The sequence below is a fragment of the Agelaius tricolor genome, unplaced genomic scaffold (assembly GCF_023055355.1).
Source record: "Agelaius tricolor isolate 1412-34295 unplaced genomic scaffold, bAgeTri1.0.p SCAF_13, whole genome shotgun sequence".
NCBI classification, from domain to species: domain Eukaryota; kingdom Metazoa; phylum Chordata; class Aves; order Passeriformes; family Icteridae; genus Agelaius; species Agelaius tricolor.
In genome coordinates this window covers 17442911-17460512 of record NW_027269273.1, presented here as the reverse complement: position 1 = coordinate 17460512, position 17602 = coordinate 17442911, and the positions used below count along the sequence as shown (strand labels likewise).

Genomic DNA, 17602 nt, shown 5'->3' with positions numbered 1-17602 from the left:
TCTCCTTTAAAAGATTTTGTGAAAGTGGGACTATACATCCTACTGAGGAACAGCCTAATTTGTTTCTCTCAAGGGCTTCAATACCTAGCCCAAAGGTATTCAAAGACCTGATACCTTTGCAGGTTTGACACAGATGAATTTTCATTCTCTGTATCCTGGAGTCTTAACTGTTACTGGTAAGTGCCTAGTGAAGACAGGCCTCTTCTGAAGGGAAAACCAGTTTCCTTAGTTGGGCTCTCAGTTATAATAACCTTTATATGTATCTTTATTGAATAGTAGAGAATGGCCAAAGAGCAATTCTGTGTCTTTCTGTTTTTTTTGTGAGAGGTTGCTCTGTTCTTTGTCAGAGTAGGCAGTGTCTGCACAAAGAGCTTTGGCTGGAGCAGGTGGCTGTGTTGGCCAGGAAGTGCACCTTTTTCTTGTGGTGAGGTAGCTACAGGAGCTCCATGCCTACAGAAGCTGCTTGAATAGATACCACTGAAATGTCAGCACAGTCATTTGGTCTTTCGGAAAGCAGAGCTAAGTGAAGTTTCGAAGCTGGGATGAGTAGAGGCTTGGTTAATGCAAGCTGTACTTGCAGTTAAAGTGCCTTCTGGTGCAACACTAAATTATGTACTTTCCTTCAATACTGTTCTGGTTTTTGTGCCCTAGTCAGGCACTTAGCTGGCTAGACGTGCATACAACTACATGAGAATATCCAGCATTTACAAGATGCTGGTATTTATTTTTATTATAGAATCATCTTCATCTGTAATATAAAATGGGCCTAGTGTAGAGCGTTTTCACATTCCTAAAGATCTTTGTTTTTCCAAATGTGTGTTGATTATTTTGCATTTACTTTTTTTTTTTTTTTCATATGCAGATGCTTTGGGAAAATGGTATTAATGGCATTTTAGCTGATGAAATGGGGCTGGGGAAGACAATCCAGTGTATTGCAACAATAGCACTGATGGTGGAGCGAGGGGTCCCTGGTCCATTCTTAGTATGTGGTCCTTTGTCTACTCTTCCAAATTGGATGTCTGAATTCAAGAGATTTACTCCAGAGGTAAAAGAAATTAAGACTTTTCTTCTTCTTCCTTATTGTTTAATTTCTATTCTAATTCTTTGCCTTGAAGCTTTCTGTATATAGAACGTCATTTTAATTGTAGTTGTTTATGTGGTTACTACAAACTGTGCTGTGACCTGTTATGTATTTAGAGCCATCTTATAAGAGATCTCACTATTTCTACTGTCCTCCCATGGGCATCATAGTCCTGACTTGTAAATTCTTTTTTTACAGATTCCACTGATGCTCTATCATGGAGCTCAGCAGGAGCGTCGCAAACTGGTTCGTAAAATCCGCAGCAGACAAGGATCACTGCAAATCTACCCTGTGGTCATTACTTCCTTTGAAATAGCAATGCGAGACAGAAGTGCCCTGCAGGTACCCAAGTTCTCTTAGCCCCAGGACTGTGTGTGCCTCAGTACTGATAGCAGTGCTTTTGAACACAGAGAAAACCCCATATGCTGCCTGTACAATAAGTTTCATACTGTAGCATGTATATTGGCATTCACTTCTATTTCCTTGGTAGTAGTAGCTCTGCAATTTAATGCTTAAGTTCTTCAAACAGAACATTATTCTAAAAGCAGATAGTTACAGAATACCTGCTCCTTTTGTTACCTTCCTTTAGGTGATGATTAAGGATGTTTAGAGCAAGAACTATACTTAGTGTATAAATATTGTGGTTAACATCACAGTGGTTGCTTCAGCAAGATGAGTTTCTTGTAGAAGTTTTGTTTTAACCACCTAAGCTTTCTAAAAGGCAGTCACATGAAGCAGATGTGTGGCATTATCTGTTTGGCTTCAGCTCTATTAGTCTGGCAACATGAAAAACAGTAAATAGAACCTTTGTAACAGGCAGTATCAAACAGTCTTATTAGTGCTTCTTAATTAATCTTACACCTGTTTTGATGGAATAGACCTAAAATTTACTGAAATACTTTTTATTTTCATAGAACTGCTACTGGAAGTATCTCATAGTAGATGAAGGTCACAGGATTAAAAATATGAACTGCCGCCTTATCAGAGAATTGAAACGATTTAATGCAGACAATAAACTCCTGTTGACTGGCACTCCCCTGCAAAACAACTTGGCTGAGCTTTGGTCATTGCTTAACTTCCTGTTGCCAGATGTGTTTGATGATTTGAAAAGGTAAGTTGCAGTCTGATGGTGGAAACTATTTCTGTTTGTTCTGTTTGAGTATTATTATGACTCTTTAATTATTAAACTTATCAGCATGTGAAGAGTTGCTTTATGGTATAGTTGTATTCCAGTATGATTATTTGGTGGCAAAGGCTTTGAAATGTTTCTTGCCTCACACTTAGTTGTTTCAGAAAGGAAGGAATTAATTGTTGTCTCCCTAGATAGTGGAAGCTCAGCTGTGAGCTAAGACATAAACATTTGAGGTGAGAGATGTTTGTTTTATCACAAATGCCTGGTGCTGCTTTTTGGAGATTGTCAAAGGTGTTTGGATGAAGCTGTCTGAGGCTGGCAGACAGGACCCACAGATCCTTCTCTGCAGCAGTAGGGGGTCAGGTGGAAGAGCACTGCCAAAAGAGTGTTTTGACTAATTTTTGGAACAAGCTATAACCTAGATGGAATATAACAGGTGATAACGAATATTCCAACTAATACAAGTATTTTTACACATCACATAAAACCTCAGGCTTCTGAATTGACAGGTATATTTCAGAAATTCCTCCGATACACCTTCTATTCATGATGGATGTGAGTGCTTTATTTTTTTTTTAATCACAGGATACTTCGTAGCTGTTATTCTTCATTATTTTAGTAAGGTATTTTTTCCCTTGCTTTGTTTTTATAGCTTTGAATCCTGGTTTGATATTACCAGCATTACAGAAACTGCTGAAGATATTATTGCTAAAGAAAGGGAGCAAAACATCTTGCATATGCTGCATCAGGTTTTCATTTATCCTTCATTTTGTATTTTTTATTATATAGTTATAACATTGACCATTCATGTCCTGAAGTGTGTCAGAATCTTGTTTGTGATGCTGAATAAAATCTGAGATTTTTATTGTGGCACTTCTGGACTTCCTGAGACTTGTAGGGTTCTTTTCAATCTTTGCAGTACTTACAAATGCTAAAAGAACAATGTATCTCTTTCATAGCCACTCATTTTTGTTCTTGGAACTGTATTGAGTTTAGTCAAACTTAATTGCAGTTACAGACTTCAATTCACCAAGAGACTTAATCAGTGTATTTATTTTGTTGAAAGATAACTTTGAGGAAACTGAATGTAGCTTTTAGGTGTTGAGCAGAATACCTTTTGACAAACTAGTTATGTAGTATGGCTGTCTTCAAATTTACACTTAAAGCTCTTCTTTAAGAGAGTGTGTGGAAGTAAATGCTTACAAACCTATCATTTTTCCATTATAAGCTAGTGGTGAGGGATCTAACCTGAATCTTCTATGTATAATTGTTGATGACAATTTATTTAATTTGGTTAAAGGTTTTGGGCATTTTCAGAAAAACTTGATTTAAGAAATATAACAAACAAAATGAGCAGTTTTGCATTAAGATTACTTTCAGTTACTGGAATTTGTAAGAAAGGTCTGTAAGGTAGTTACTACTGCAGCCCTACTAAGCACTTCAGAAGTTTTTACATGTTAAGGGGTGTGTTTCATTAGTACCAGCATGTGCATGAAAATGTGGAGTAGGCATACATATTAAAAACCTAAATATATGTGCAAATTAACTCTCTTGCTTTAAATTGACAAAGTAGTGTTACATCAGTAGGCCTGCTTCTGTGTGGTTGTCTTGTTTTCTTTGTTTTAAACTAGCTGTGTTGACAGCTTTGAGTAACTGTAGCATCTGCTCACTATTCCAGATTCTGACACCATTCTTACTGAGGAGGCTGAAATCGGATGTTGCTCTTGAGGTTCCTCCTAAACGAGAAGTTGTGGTGTATGCACCGCTGGCAAAGAAGCAGGAAACTTTCTATACTGCCATTGTCAATCGCACCATTAGGAAACTGTTTGGAAATAATCAGGTAGCTGCTGATAAGGATGTTAGCAATGTGCTTGTTTGTAATAGTTCATATGCAAAACCATATTGCTACTGCTTCATACCGTTGTAACTAAACCTGCTTTTATTCTTAAAGTTTTAGTCTGATCTATTTGTTATCCATTTCAATCATGGCAGTTACTGTGATAGGCCTGTGGCACAGAACTAAAACAATAGAAGTGTAAATATAGTCTTGATTACCTGTAGCTTGGGAGGGAAAGAGCACTGTTTTCATAGAGTTGACAGTTTCAGCTTTGAATCGGTAAGGTATGAATGTAGCTTTCTAAAATCAAACAGAAACTTTCAAAATCTACAGTTGTAGACCTTTACAATTTGGCTGCATATTCTACATAGCCAAGATTTAAGCTGCTGAGTCTAAATAAGTGTTGCATGATGCACATCACTGAGGCCTCTTTTCAGTTTTGAGAATTGGATCAGCACAGGCTGATTCTGAAGCTGGCTGCTGTTGATGCAATGTTCTCATTTCCCACAGGAAGAAGTAGTTGAGTTGAGCTCTACAGGCCGACCAAAACGCCGTAGTCGGAAAGTGGTTGATTATTGTGAAGAACATAATGGTTCACCTGATGACTTGGAAAAATTAATCAGCAAAATGCAAGAGGAAGTAGAAAAAGAGAGGTGCCTGTCTTGAATGATTTTTTTTTCTTGTTGTACTGTTTATCTCCCTCTTAGTTTGTTTCCAGTGTTTTGCTTACTGAAATTGATCAGGAAGAATGGCATTTAGTGATTCACAATCCTTGTAGCTTTATTGTTCGTTTCTTTGATTTTACCTGGTATTCACTGAGCCATGATAGCAGTGATTATTGTACCATCACTCACTGGCTCATTAGAGTTACAGTTAACTTCAGGACAATATTGTGGTTTAACCTGAGGCAGCAGCCAAGCACCACACAGCTGCTCACTCACAACTCTATCAGTGGGGTTGGGGAAAGAATCAGAAGGGTAAAAGCTGGAAAACGTGTGATTTGCGATAGAGATAGTTTAGTAGGGAAGGCAAAAGCTGCACATGCAAGCAAAACAAGGAATTAATTCACTGTTTCCAATGGGCAGGCAGGTGTTCAGCCATCCACAGGATAACAGGGCCCCATCATGCATAGCAGTTGCTTGGAACAGTGTCACTCCAGATGTCTTCCCCTTTTCCTTCTGTTGGTGGCTCTAAATTGGTTGAAAGTCCCTTGGGCATAAGGAGGATCTTCAGGCTGAAAAGTGTTTATTTTGCTAGATTTTTATTCTAGTCTAGTTCTAGTCTAGTAGCCTCTTGAGAACAGACAATTAAATCTATGTTTGTGTTAGATTTGTGGTATGCACGGATCCCTTATATTGGAGACAGTACTTAGATGTAGAAGAGCTAAATAGCTTTATTCATTGTGATTTCTGCAATGAGGCCAAAATGGGATAGGCAGACAGCTGATTCTGGAACATCTTGGGTATTGCTCCCCAGGGAATCTGACCCTGTGGTCTGGCGAGGACTTGGTTCTGTTCCTTTTTCTGCTGGATGACTTGCACAAGTCAAATTCTGCTTCTAATTACTACTGACTGCTCTTTTATATTTTAAATCAATAATAGCAAACAGTTATGCCTTTGTTGCCAAGTGTGGTGCTCTAAAAAGTTTTCTCTGGTAATAGCTTTACAGACTAGAAGGGATTTTGAGCATGTCACAGCATGTGACTCCATTGCTTGATTTTATTGTAGGGGTTTTTTTTCTCTCAAATATTTGTAGCATAATAAGGGGACACTTTCAGTACTAATAAGATGTTGTGTCTTTTCAAGGCCAGTGGTAGAAGTGAGCATTCCCATGGATTCTGAGGTGAACCTTAAACTGCAAAATATTATGATGTTACTGAGGAAGTGTTGTAATCACCCTTATCTTATTGAGTATCCTTTGGATCCTGCGACACAGCAATTCAAGGTACACATTTTAAAAGCATTGGAGAAAATTTGTTCCAGGCATTAAAAAGCAATAGATTGGGAGGTGATGGCAGTAAAGAATGACCTTTTCAATGTATTTGGCATATGCCTGCTATTGAATTCCAGCAGTATGCTGAATCAGTATTTGAAACTTCCTGTAGCAGCAGTAGCAGGGACCTGTTCAGCTGCTGTGCCCATTCAACCTTTGCACAGTGCTGCCATGGTGTTCTTCATTGTGACAGTGCTCTTCTGCTGGTGGAGAGTTATTCAAAGAGTTGCTGGCTTCCATTTACTCCAGGTGCTTTAGGGGCTACCTCAAGGTCTCCTCACCAGGGTTATTTTTCAAAACAAATGCTAACCTTGGTGAGCTGTTCGTGAAGTAAATTGTACATGCTGCAGGAGGTGCAGTGATAGCATTTAAGTGTGAGTTGTTGAAGAACTGTACCAAATATAACAGTCATCTGCTCAGAGAATACAGCATCCTTCCTCAAAAGGGAAAAATCCAAGTTATATCAAAAAGACCAGGTGGTAGTTTAATCTACACAAATCAGATGGAAATACAGTAAAGTATGAAATACTTTGAATTGAAAGAATTTTAAAGAACTGGAAGTTGCTTGTACATTCTAAATGTTGATGTAGGTATGTGTGTAGTCATGTTTCCTATTTGGTGAGTCATAACAGAGTATGCTGTACTCCAGAGTATGCTGTTGAAGTGTATTAATGTAAAGTCAGTGCATAAAAAGCAGATTCCCCAGTCAGGGAGGTGAGGGAAAATTAGTGTGTTGAAAATGGCGACTGACAGGTGACAACCACCCACAGGAGTTAGTACTTGCTCAGGAGGATATATTCCTAATTGCCACAGTGGCTGATGTATGTTTCAGACCTTAGAAGTTTCTATTTCCCTGCCCTTAGCCCATGGCAAGAGTAAGATCTAGCAAGCTCTCTTGAAGAGGGGTTTAAGGCAGCAGTGTGAATGAAAACTTGCAGTGAACTCTTCGCCGCTTGGCTGGTGTGTAGTAACTTGTTCAGCAGTGCCTCTCTGTGTCCAGCAGGGGGAAGCCTTGTGTCTTAATTACAAACTGGGAAAGAAACAGCGGCATTATTCCATGAGGGAAAATTAACAACATGAGGGTTTCTTCTTCCAGAAATGGGGTGAAAACTAATTAGTTTTAAAAAATAATTATTTGGGCATATGAAATGGTGGAGTTCAATTTAGTTTCATTATGATGTAAGTGATTCGATGTTGTTTGCTTAAATTAACATTATTTCCAGTAGTGTAGCTTTAAGTTAAGAAAATGGTGCACACTTGTTTCAGTGAGATTTCAGAGAGCTTTTGTTGATGCTTCTGAGTTGGGGAAGCCATTGGTCTCCTTCCCTCCTAATATATGATCCTTTCTTCCCTATTCCAAGGTTGATGAAGATCTAGTAAAGAATTCAGGCAAGTTTCTACTCTTGGATCGAATGCTCCCAGAACTTAAAAAGAGAGGACATAAGGTAAAGCTGAAGATTATTGGAGGGATGAGATACAGTCATCTCCTTAGGAACAAAAAATGTTATTAAGGAATCTTTCTGGTTTTGTAGGTCTTGTTGTTCTCACAAATGACTATGATGCTTGACATTTTGATGGATTACTGTTACCTGAGAAACTTCAAATTCAGTCGATTGGATGGCTCTATGTCCTACTCAGAGAGAGAAGAAAATGTAAGTACATGGGCATGCCCTGTGAGCACATTAGCAAATTGTGCTTTTGCTGTGACACTGGAATATGATTTTGCACAGCACTTCGCCTTCAATAGGCAAAACACCTCCATGCTGAAAACTGTATTCTGCCTTAGTATCTGTGCCTCAGAAATACTGAAGCAGTAAAGTGTGCTGCTAAGCATTACCTTGAGGTATGCCTAAAATGCAGTGCTTCTCAAAACCTCTGACAGCTTGTGTTGTATTTTCTGTGATCATGTTTTCAAACAGGTTTCATTAACCATTAGCTATGTTATATTTAGTCCATCTACTTTTTTTAATATATGAAATCTCTTCCAGATGCATCAATTTAATACTGACCCTGAAGTCTTCCTGTTCTTAGTGAGCACAAGAGCTGGAGGCCTGGGCATTAACTTAACTGCAGCAGACACAGTTATCATATATGACAGTGACTGGGTATGTTGACAGATTGTTAACCTAGTGATAGGTGTCAAAAATGCTTTCTTTTGCTGCTTTTGATAATCATTTACTAACCCATTATGGTATAAACCATTTCTATAACTTTAATGAGATGTTACGTGAAGGCAATAGTAGCATGTTAGCACATGCACATGTTTTGTTTGTGGAATAATACAGCCTCATTTGAAAAGTCTTGGGTTACTGAATACAACATTAGAGCTGGTTTCTGAGTTTGCCCCTGAGTTACCAAAAGCAGGAGGTTTTTTTGTGTTGTCAATACATTTCCTTCTTTTTATTACTTAAATTTGAGTGTAGGTGGACCTTTTATGGGTTCCCTGTTCACAACAGCTGCCATGTTAGTACCAGCTCCATGAATTTCCTCTGTGATCTGCCACATGTGTTTTAGCTAGCTAGGATTCTGCTGCTCCTGTAAATCTGGAGGCTGGGAAGAAGAGAGATTGGGAAGGAAATGACTGAAGACCTCTGCATCTTCACTTTATTTTAGTAGACAGTGCTGCTATTTTCAGCTTCAGATATGGCTGAAAACTTTAAAAATACCTTTGCTTATCCTCTAACAAAGAAACCCAACACAAATCTCAACTAAAATTATCATCTAAGTCTGTTGCATTAACCATTTCCATCTGTAGAAACCTGCAGCACATAGTGCAGAAGTTGTAGGTTACAGTAGTGCAGTCCAAGCTGGTTGGGTTTCTCTGCCTGTGCAGCTATAGCAGCAGAGCTTGTCATGGATAAGCTTAAGAGTCAAGAGTGGTAGAGTTGTATTATACTGTGTCTCTAGTGCTTCTGCACTGACTCTAAGCTCCCCATTAAAAATGCTGCATGTGGTATGTCCTTCAAAAAAAGGATAATAGTATAACTAAATTGTTACTGATTTATTTCTTTTATCTGCTCAGAACCCTCAGTCAGACTTGCAGGCCCAAGACAGGTGTCACAGAATTGGCCAGACAAAGCCAGTAGTTGTTTATCGTCTTGTGACAGCAAATACTATTGACCAGAAGATTGTGGAGAGAGCTGCTGCCAAGAGGAAGCTGGAGAAGCTGATTATCCATAAAAGTTAGTATCTTTCTCTTAGGACTTCATGTCAACATGTGTTCCTTCTTTAAATCTCAATCTGTAACAAATTTCAGTGTCCTGTTTGCCTCTGTCCAGTGTGTATAACCACTGAAGTCCAGTCCTGTTTGAACAACTGGCCAGTGCTAAATAGAACAATAGTCCTTGGGTTTATGTACAGAGCAATGATGATTCTTGTGGTGTTCCTGATTATATGGATTGTCATACTCAAAAAGTCTTTAGAATGTGATTGCTTTGAAGTGTCCTTTTTGGGGATGAGTTTTTCTTGTACAGATCATATAGGAATCCTGCCTTGCTTCTGTAGCTTATTCTATTTGTGACATTTGGACTGTAGCTCCTTACATATAGCAATTTCCAAACATTAAGCTCACTTGAAGAATTGCAATTCTTATTACTTGGCTGCTGAACAATAACTAGTTTTATATCAAACTTCAGAGGAGGCTAAAAACTTCTCATCATTCTTGTATTATCATATTGAGGGGGAATAAAGCCTTTTCATGAGGGCATAAAGGGACAAAAAGGCCACACCTCTTTCTACTGCACAGTCCAGCCTAAGCTGTGGTTTGCCTCTGGTTCTGGATGATGTTATGTTTAATAATTACTTTATCCTAGCATTAGCCTTTTTCTCTGTAATCTTTTTGCACTGCAGTCTTGGTGTGACTGCCAGGGCTGCCTCTTCATAGGCATGTTGTTGATCAGTATACTTGCTTGGTTTGGTTTTTTTAATGATTTGATAATGGTCCAAACTGAAGTTAAAACCCAAGCAGCAAAATGAGCACAGAATGGGCTCTAATAGATGACTGCTGTGTAGTAAAGCAGCACTGGAGACTGGGACTACTTGTACTGGAAGGAAGATAAGTGTCAATGCCTTCAGTTTTGCAATCAGTTCAATATTTATCTTGGCATCTATTGGTGTATCACATGTACATCTTGCAGGTAGGGGGTGTCACTTCAGGAACCTTTGGATTCATTGTGTAAATGTAAAGCTGATGTTATGGATCCTGTTATTGTGAATATTTTAAAAGTTAGGAGAAGCAGATGAGGAAGGAAAATCACAAAACTACCTATGTAGGGTATATACAGTACAAATACTGGAGCTTAAGAACTGGATTTTGTTACAAAACATCAAATTTTTTTTTTTTTTTTTTTTGCTTTCCATCTTGTGCTTCTGTTGCATTGAAGAAAGTTGCTTGGGAAACTGTTCTTTTCTTGCTGTCGTGGCAACTTGAGACCTGCATGGCACTGATTTAATACCATGTGGTTTGTGAAACTCTGAAAGCTAAAAGGGAGAGACAGCATCACTCATAATGCATGAAAGGACCTGGACCCTGTCTGTCAGTGCTGTGGATGTTAATGGGGGAGAGAATCCTATAGCTCAGAGTGCTCTGGAACTTAAATCTGATTTGCACTTCACAGATAAACTCAGAGTTCTTGAAGGGAGATGGGAAAAGACGTAGGGAGGATTTCTGAAGCCAAGATACAGAAAGGAACATCAGTGTGATGAAAGGAATCAGTGGAGACACATTAATAAAATGGATACAGATGCTGATAAAAACTGAGGAAGCTTGGCACAGAACAGCAAATCTTGCCAGTCTCCTTGAAATGTAAGACTGAGCGTGATTTCATGCTCAGCTTTGGTTAGGTAATAATCTTGTAAAGTTTTTTACAGTTGGACTGAGATCCAGATTTGCTGTAAATAGGTGCTAGCATAGTCTCAAGCAAGCAGCCTGTGTCAAGGGTATTACTTTGTCTGTTTCATTAAACTGAGGCTGTTGTCTCTGCAAACCACATCTTTCACATATTTCCCATCATGTGGTTAATACAACTTACTTTGTTTTAACCAGCTTACAATACAAAGGGAACAAACTTCAGCATCCACCATATAAGTTTATGTACAGTCTTTTTACTGTAAGTAGAACTAATGGCTTTTTTGCTCTGTGTGTTCATGTGGGCATGTTGAATTGGTGTTTCAGTCACTCCTTCTGCATACTACATCTATGTCTACATTCATACACATTATAAAAGGTGAAAGGCTGCATGCAAACCTTCATGTACCTCTGAGTCTGTTACGGTAAGGTGTGTTTACATGAGGACTAAAACAATGAAACCTAGCATTAGTTTTGATATTCAACAGTAATTTGTTCTAATCTGTGTGCTTTCTTAAAATTTATTCTTTCTACAGATCAGTTTAAAGGTGGCAAATCTGGTCTAGCACAGTCAAAAAGCTGCCTAGACCCTCAGGAATTGTTAGAATTACTGAAATCCAGAGACTATGAGAGGTATGCAGATTTCATATTTTCTTGGCCCATGAGTTTGTAACTTGCAAGCAGCTGTCAAGAGCTCTCTTGCCTTATGAAGTGGTATGTGGATATTCATAGAGGAAAGAATGTCCTAGGGATTCTGCTATGTGACAACACTGAGAGATTATTTTTTCTTTAACAGGGAGGTTAAAGGATCTAAAGAAAAAGTAATCAGTGATAAAGATCTAGAGTTACTTTTGGATAGAAGTGATCTTATTGGTAAGTCTGAGTTTTCATGTTTTCTTTATTCTGTTTAGCAGTAAATTCATATTTTGTAAGGGTTCTTTGTATGTAGAAAGCTGCCACAGCTTCTTTTCCAGCTGTGTTGTCCCTTTGGTCCCTTTGTTGACATTTTCAATATGGTTTGCTGGAGAAGAAATAACAGAACTTAGGAAAAAGTATTCCAGAAAGCCACATTCAGGCATGCTGTGCCCTGAGCATACTGTGAATGACAAGCATAGACTGGGAGGTGTTCTGCAAAGCAGCTTTCAAGGAGAGCTGTAATTGATCAAAATAGAAATTATTCTCAGAGAAGATTTATTCCAGCTAGCTTAAAAAATGTACTTTGATGCTGTTATAATTCAAAATACATTTATCTAACATTGTCTAACATTTTTTGGGGAAAGAAGTCAAGTCTAACATTGGAAGAAAGAAATCCAGCTTTTGAGAGTTCCCATGAATTATCAGTGGATTGGCTGTTTAGCAAAGCACCCCAAACCAAACCACAACTCTTTTTTGAGGTTGTCTGCAAATTCTAGTGCTTGATCAGGCCAAGATATCATTGAAAAAAAACTCTTAACTTTCCCGAGTGGAAAAATTGTTGTCCAGTCATAGATCTGGAATGCTTTAGTATGATTAGTAGATTTAGTATGCCTTGTTTCCCTCAACATCTTTAGCAGAACAAGAACTCCAAGCATAGATACAGGAAAAAAACCCCAGTTATTACAGAATTTAGAACTAAAAATTTTAGCCTTAAATAAGTACATGCTGTGTGTAGTTTGTGTAAAATTAATTTAGGAACTTAGGAAACTTTTGCTATATTTTAGATAATGTAGGAAAAAAATAAGGCACTGTTCTGTAAAACGGCTTATTTCAGTTAACTGGCTGATAATATAGAAAATTATTCTTGATGAATGGGTAATAAGATCTATATCTTTACAAGTTCAGACTGTGAAACAATCTGATTTCTCTTTCCAAGTTGAAGAAAGTGCTGTTTATCTTGGTTTTTTTTAGTGTGCAACTTATTTATCATGGTTGCTTTTTTTTCTTGTTATGCAAATCAAAGTTAATATAATAAAGTTGCCAGAAAATATTAATACAAAGATATTAGTCTGGCATCATATACTGAATTTTTGCTATAGCTAACTGCAGTTTGTGCTTTAGAAAGCAAAATTCCAGCTCCCACCCTGATAAGCCATAATTATTAAATTTATATAAACATAATACTTTCTCATTAGCTTACTATTCACTGGAAGGACAACAAAGTGATGGCAATTTCCAGGAAGAGAAGTTTGCAGGTCCTTGGAGTTTTGCAAAGAATATTACTTATCAGAGCTGTAATTTTATGTTTCTCCTGGTAATTTGACTAAATAGTTTTTCTGGGTATTTTTTCCAGGAAAATGAAACTAGTCCAGGCAGCTTTTAGAACTGCTTTTCTCCATTCACATTTCGCCAGAGATGTTGGATTTTTTTCCTAGAAGCATACAGCTGAAAAATTATTTTTGAATACAAATTCCTAGTAGCCAACTGTTGATGAAAAGGAGCAAAATGGTGTTATCAGCTTGTTCTCCAATTCTGCAAAATGTTTTTTTCAACTTGTTTTCCAAATCTGTTTTCTACTACACCTTTTATTGTTGACCTTTGATTTGTTTTAATCTTAGATCAGATGAAGGCCTCTGAAAAAATGAAAAAGGAAAAAATGGGTGTCTTCAAAGTCCTAGAAGAGTCATCAGAGTCCAATGCAGAATGTGTGTTTTAATATGCAAGTGTGGCCTCTAAGTTTTCAGATCTTCCAGAGATGTCACTTATGCTTGCTGGTCCTTGATGCTGACCTTCCTTAAGGCCTTGTTCAAATCCCTTGTGTTCTTCCAGTGAATTTTAACATGTTCTAGACTATAATGCAGGTGTTAGTGGTAGCTTTAGTAGGCTTTCATAAAGAAAATGAGCATGTTTCACATTTGCAGCTAGTTCTTGTACTCAGTGGTATAAACTGGCAAATTTGTTAAAAAAATCTTCCTGTGGAAGTCCTAAACCCCTGGTTTTTGGTTGTTTTTTTAAAATATGGTGTCAATTATAGTTTTATTTGGAAGGGAGAGAACATGTACTTTTGTTAAAGCCATTTGTGTAGCTTCTGTTTTTAACTTCTGAGAATTATTTTGATTAAATAAATATCTCTTGTTCTAAAAGTCCGTGGAACTTGACTTCTTAAACAAGCAAAGCTGATCTAATAATTAACACTTTACTACTTATTTAGCACATTAGCCAATATCATACATTTAAAGAAAAACAAACTAACCCCACAAAACAGCAGAAAAACACCCACACACAAAACAAAAACCAAAAAGCAATGAGCCTAAAAATCTTTCTGGTGCAGACATTACTTCTGTATTGACTGCTGGTCAGCCTGTGCAGCTGAGTTGCCCTTTTGAAGCAGGTGTAGGGAGCTGCAAAGCTGCTGAAGAGTCTGGAGCAGAAGTTTTGGAGTGACTGAGGGGGCTGAGTGTGTTTAGCCTGGAGAAGGGGGAACTTACCATTCTACAGCTACCTGAAAGGAGGCTGTAATGAGGTGTTGGTCCCTTTTCCCAAGTAACAAGCAATAGGACAAGAGGAAATAGCCTCAGGTTGCACTAGGAAAGGTTGAAATTGTATATTAGGAAGTTTGTTCACCAGAAAAGTCAAGCACTGGAACAGGCTGCCCAGGAAAGTGATGGAGTTGCCATCCCTGGAAATATTTAAGATGTGGATGTGGCACTTGGTGACATGATTTAGGTGGATCTGCAGTGCCATGCTAAGGGTTGGACTCAGTCTCAAAAGTCCCAATGCAATGATGACAGCTAACTCCCTTAGGTTAAATGCACAAGTAATCTCCTTCACCTCTTGACTGCCCTTCTCTTCCCAGAAAGTACTCCTTGCTTTCACACATCCACGGGGACATTCTGCACTTTACCCTGCCAGAACACTTGGTTACCTTCATTACCTTTCTCAACACTCTCTAGCACATCAGTGTCCTTCTTGTAGCAAGGGGCCCAGAACTGGCCACAGCACTGGATGAATCAGGCAGCTTTTAAACTTTCATCTCCGGTTTGTGAAAATGTCTGTTAGGTGCCATTTAAAAACTCCAGTCATGGAATTGCAGCTGGAGCTGTCACAGTTGCAGTTGTGCTCATTAACATGGCACAGGTAACACAGAAAAAAAAACCCTCTACCAACTCAGACTTCAAAAACCAGTTTTCATTCACTTCATGATCAGAATTACTCTATTGGCCTGATAGAGAAGGGAATCTTATAGTAACAAGAGATATTTATACTTACCTCTAAGGGAAGAGATAAATCTGTTAATGAGTAAGCTGACTTTGATCTTTGCCTGGTGAAAGCCCTGTTTTGTTGGTAATTGCTAAAGACAAAAGTTTCTAATTTTTCTGTTCAGTTACTAATTACCTTGAGTAGTACAAAGTCCAGCATGTGCCTCTCCTGGGGATGGCTGAACACCTGCCTGCCCATGGGAAGGAGTGAATTAATTCCTTGTTTTGCTTAGCTAGTGTGTGTGTGGCTTTTGTTTTCCCTATTCAACTATCTGTATCTCAACCTAATTTTGTTAAAGACAACAATAATTGACAGCTGCTCCTGCACAGCCTACTTAACTTTTGAAGACTGATCTACCCTGCTTAACCTGCAATACGGTGCAAAATTAAAGTAATCAGTGTTAAAAATGATGGACTGTGCTTTGTGCTGTGCTGCCCACCTTTGTGAGACACCCTCTGGCAGGATGCTCACCCACTCAAACTGCCCAACATGCTTCACATAGGAACCTTTTACATGATAACTTCTAAAGCAGGCAGCTCAGTGTGGTTGTAAGGCTATTTAACCTATTTTGTTATTGTTGACAGACTGAAGATGCCAACTGTTTAACTCCTGAGAAATCTGGAAAGTCAGACTACAGTGAACACTGCAGTTGTCGAATATTTTGCCCTACATCATAAAAGATAAATACATTCCTTTTCTCAGCCAGCCACAGCAGAGCATGATCAAAGACCTCAAGTACCAAATGTGAACTTCCTCACCTAACCCATTCCCACGTAATAAATTGGATCAACCCTGATATCCACATTAGAAACCTGTTGCCATTATAGTGCAAGAGCTCTTTTATCATTATATTGCAAGGCTTCCACATTGCTAGATTTTCATACCTCCTTAATGTTTCTTGTAGGCAGCTCCTCTAGGCACTGACTCTTCCTTGTCCTCACAGTAGCCAACTGCCTCCAGTTCCCACTGATCCACTCTTTTATAACACTCTTCTTACTGGCTACAGGTGTGGCCTGTTAACATCAGGCCTGCTCCTAATCTTTAGTAATTGGTTCAGCTGCAACTCTTTAGGGGATAAGATTACATTCTATACCACCTTCATTTACCCATACTGTATTCCCTTACAGAAACCTACACTTCCAGATTACTCCACAAATGTTTGGTAGTCCCCAAGTCCTGTGCCAGCCCCTGCAGTCAGTGTTGCCTGTTGTGCTGCCAGCCTGGCTGCAGGAGCTCGGCTGGTGACAGAGCCCATGGCCCTGCACAAAGCAGGGCTTGTCACCCGTTTGCAGGGTGGCACTGGGTGGGAGGGCAGGGAAATGCCAGGCAGGGCCAGGCTCTGACACCCTTGCCCCCAAAATCATGAGGTTTTCTGGAATGGGCACTGTTTTACTGACAGACATTTATGTACAAAATAATGTAGTGACTTTGTAGGCACTGGAGGGCTCAGCCCAGGCTCTGGGGCTGGGACACAGGGCTGCAGATGGCCTCAGCAGCCAGCATTTCCCTGGGGGAGCCCTGAGCCCCCAGCCTGCTGAGAAAGCAGGTGGTGTGGAGCAGCCACAGTCCCACTGCTGGGCAGGAGACTTGGTCTACAATACAGCCAGAGCAGTTTGTGCCTGCAGGGTCACTCCTTCACCCCTGCAGGTCTGTGCTTCCCACCACTGCACCGCCTTATTGTGCAGTCCCACCTGCAACACTGCGGCACACAGAGCCTTTCCCTATGGAAGTGTCCTGTGGAGAGGTGAGAATTAACACCCCTAAGCAGTAGTGAGGGGAGACATCATCCCAGCAGGAAAAAAATCCCTCCACTCTCACCTTGAAAAAGAGCTGCTTGTGTTACTCTCTGGAGTTTGTGCAGGTGTGTGCTGATGTGTGCCAGCGGCCCAAAGCCAGGCTTTTCCCAGGGATGATCCAAACAAAGTTTGCTGCTTGAGCTACAGCAGCCTCACTTGCTTGCCTCTGCCCATAGAAGGAACCTGAGAGGATGAACTAAATTTAGCTGGGTTGGTCAATTAGTCCCCTGCCCAACCTGCCCAAAAGCTGCCCTGTTTATCTGAACAGCAGGAGGCTTATAGGCTTGGTGTCAGGTCAGCTTTACCTCAGATGAGGATTGGGTTTGGGGTTGTGGTTTGACCTTGGCTGCTTTGGTTTATTAGCTTTTTGTTGTTTGGATTTTTGGTTGTTTTTTTTTTTTTTTTTTACAACACAGCTGTGCTGTGGTGTGATTCATTGTGAAGGAGAGGAAGCACAGGGTGCAGCAGTACAGCATTGCTGAACACAGACAGGCCTTTCCAGGGCAAGGGCATGATCCTGTCTGTAGCTGTTGCAGATGCACCCACTAATTCCAGGGACCTGTGCTGGCCACAAAAGGTCTGTGTGCAGCCATAAACCCACCCTGCTGATTTCAACCACTGGCAATCCATTTTAAAGGAAACATGACACATCTTAAAAACCATTTATTTTTACATGATTAAGAATAGCCATCATCTCACTTAGAAGTGTGAGAGAAATAACCACTGCAGGCCTCCTCTGTGC

At 39.5% G+C, this 17602-nt stretch overlaps 1 protein-coding gene across 4 annotated transcripts in view; it reads left to right on the top strand.

Annotated features, from left to right (window-relative positions):
- Positions 1-13947, top strand: part of HELLS (helicase, lymphoid specific) — a 30578-nt gene extending 16631 nt beyond the window's left edge. For 3 of the 4 annotated variants that reach the window (XM_071438982.1, XM_071438981.1, XM_071438980.1), the window contains 14 exons: positions 863-1045; positions 1280-1423; positions 1996-2192; positions 2866-2962; positions 3892-4053; positions 4561-4703; positions 5856-5994; positions 7404-7487; positions 7575-7694; positions 8031-8147; positions 9065-9224; positions 11425-11521; positions 11685-11761; positions 13423-13947. In XM_071438982.1, the coding sequence (XP_071295083.1) occupies positions 863-1045; positions 1280-1423; positions 1996-2192; positions 2866-2962; positions 3892-4053; positions 4561-4703; positions 5856-5994; positions 7404-7487; positions 7575-7694; positions 8031-8147; positions 9065-9224; positions 11425-11521; positions 11685-11761; positions 13423-13520 (1818 nt within the window). In that variant the 3' untranslated portion in view covers positions 13521-13947. Of the gene's footprint in view, positions 1-862; positions 1046-1279; positions 1424-1995; positions 2193-2865; positions 2963-3891; positions 4054-4560; positions 4704-5855; positions 5995-7403; positions 7488-7574; positions 7695-8030; positions 8148-9064; positions 9225-11086; positions 11151-11424; positions 11522-11684; positions 11762-13422 lie in introns of those variants that run through there. The other variant, XR_011681060.1, reaches the window with a different exon arrangement.
- The last annotated feature ends 3655 nt before the right edge of the window (positions 13948-17602 follow it).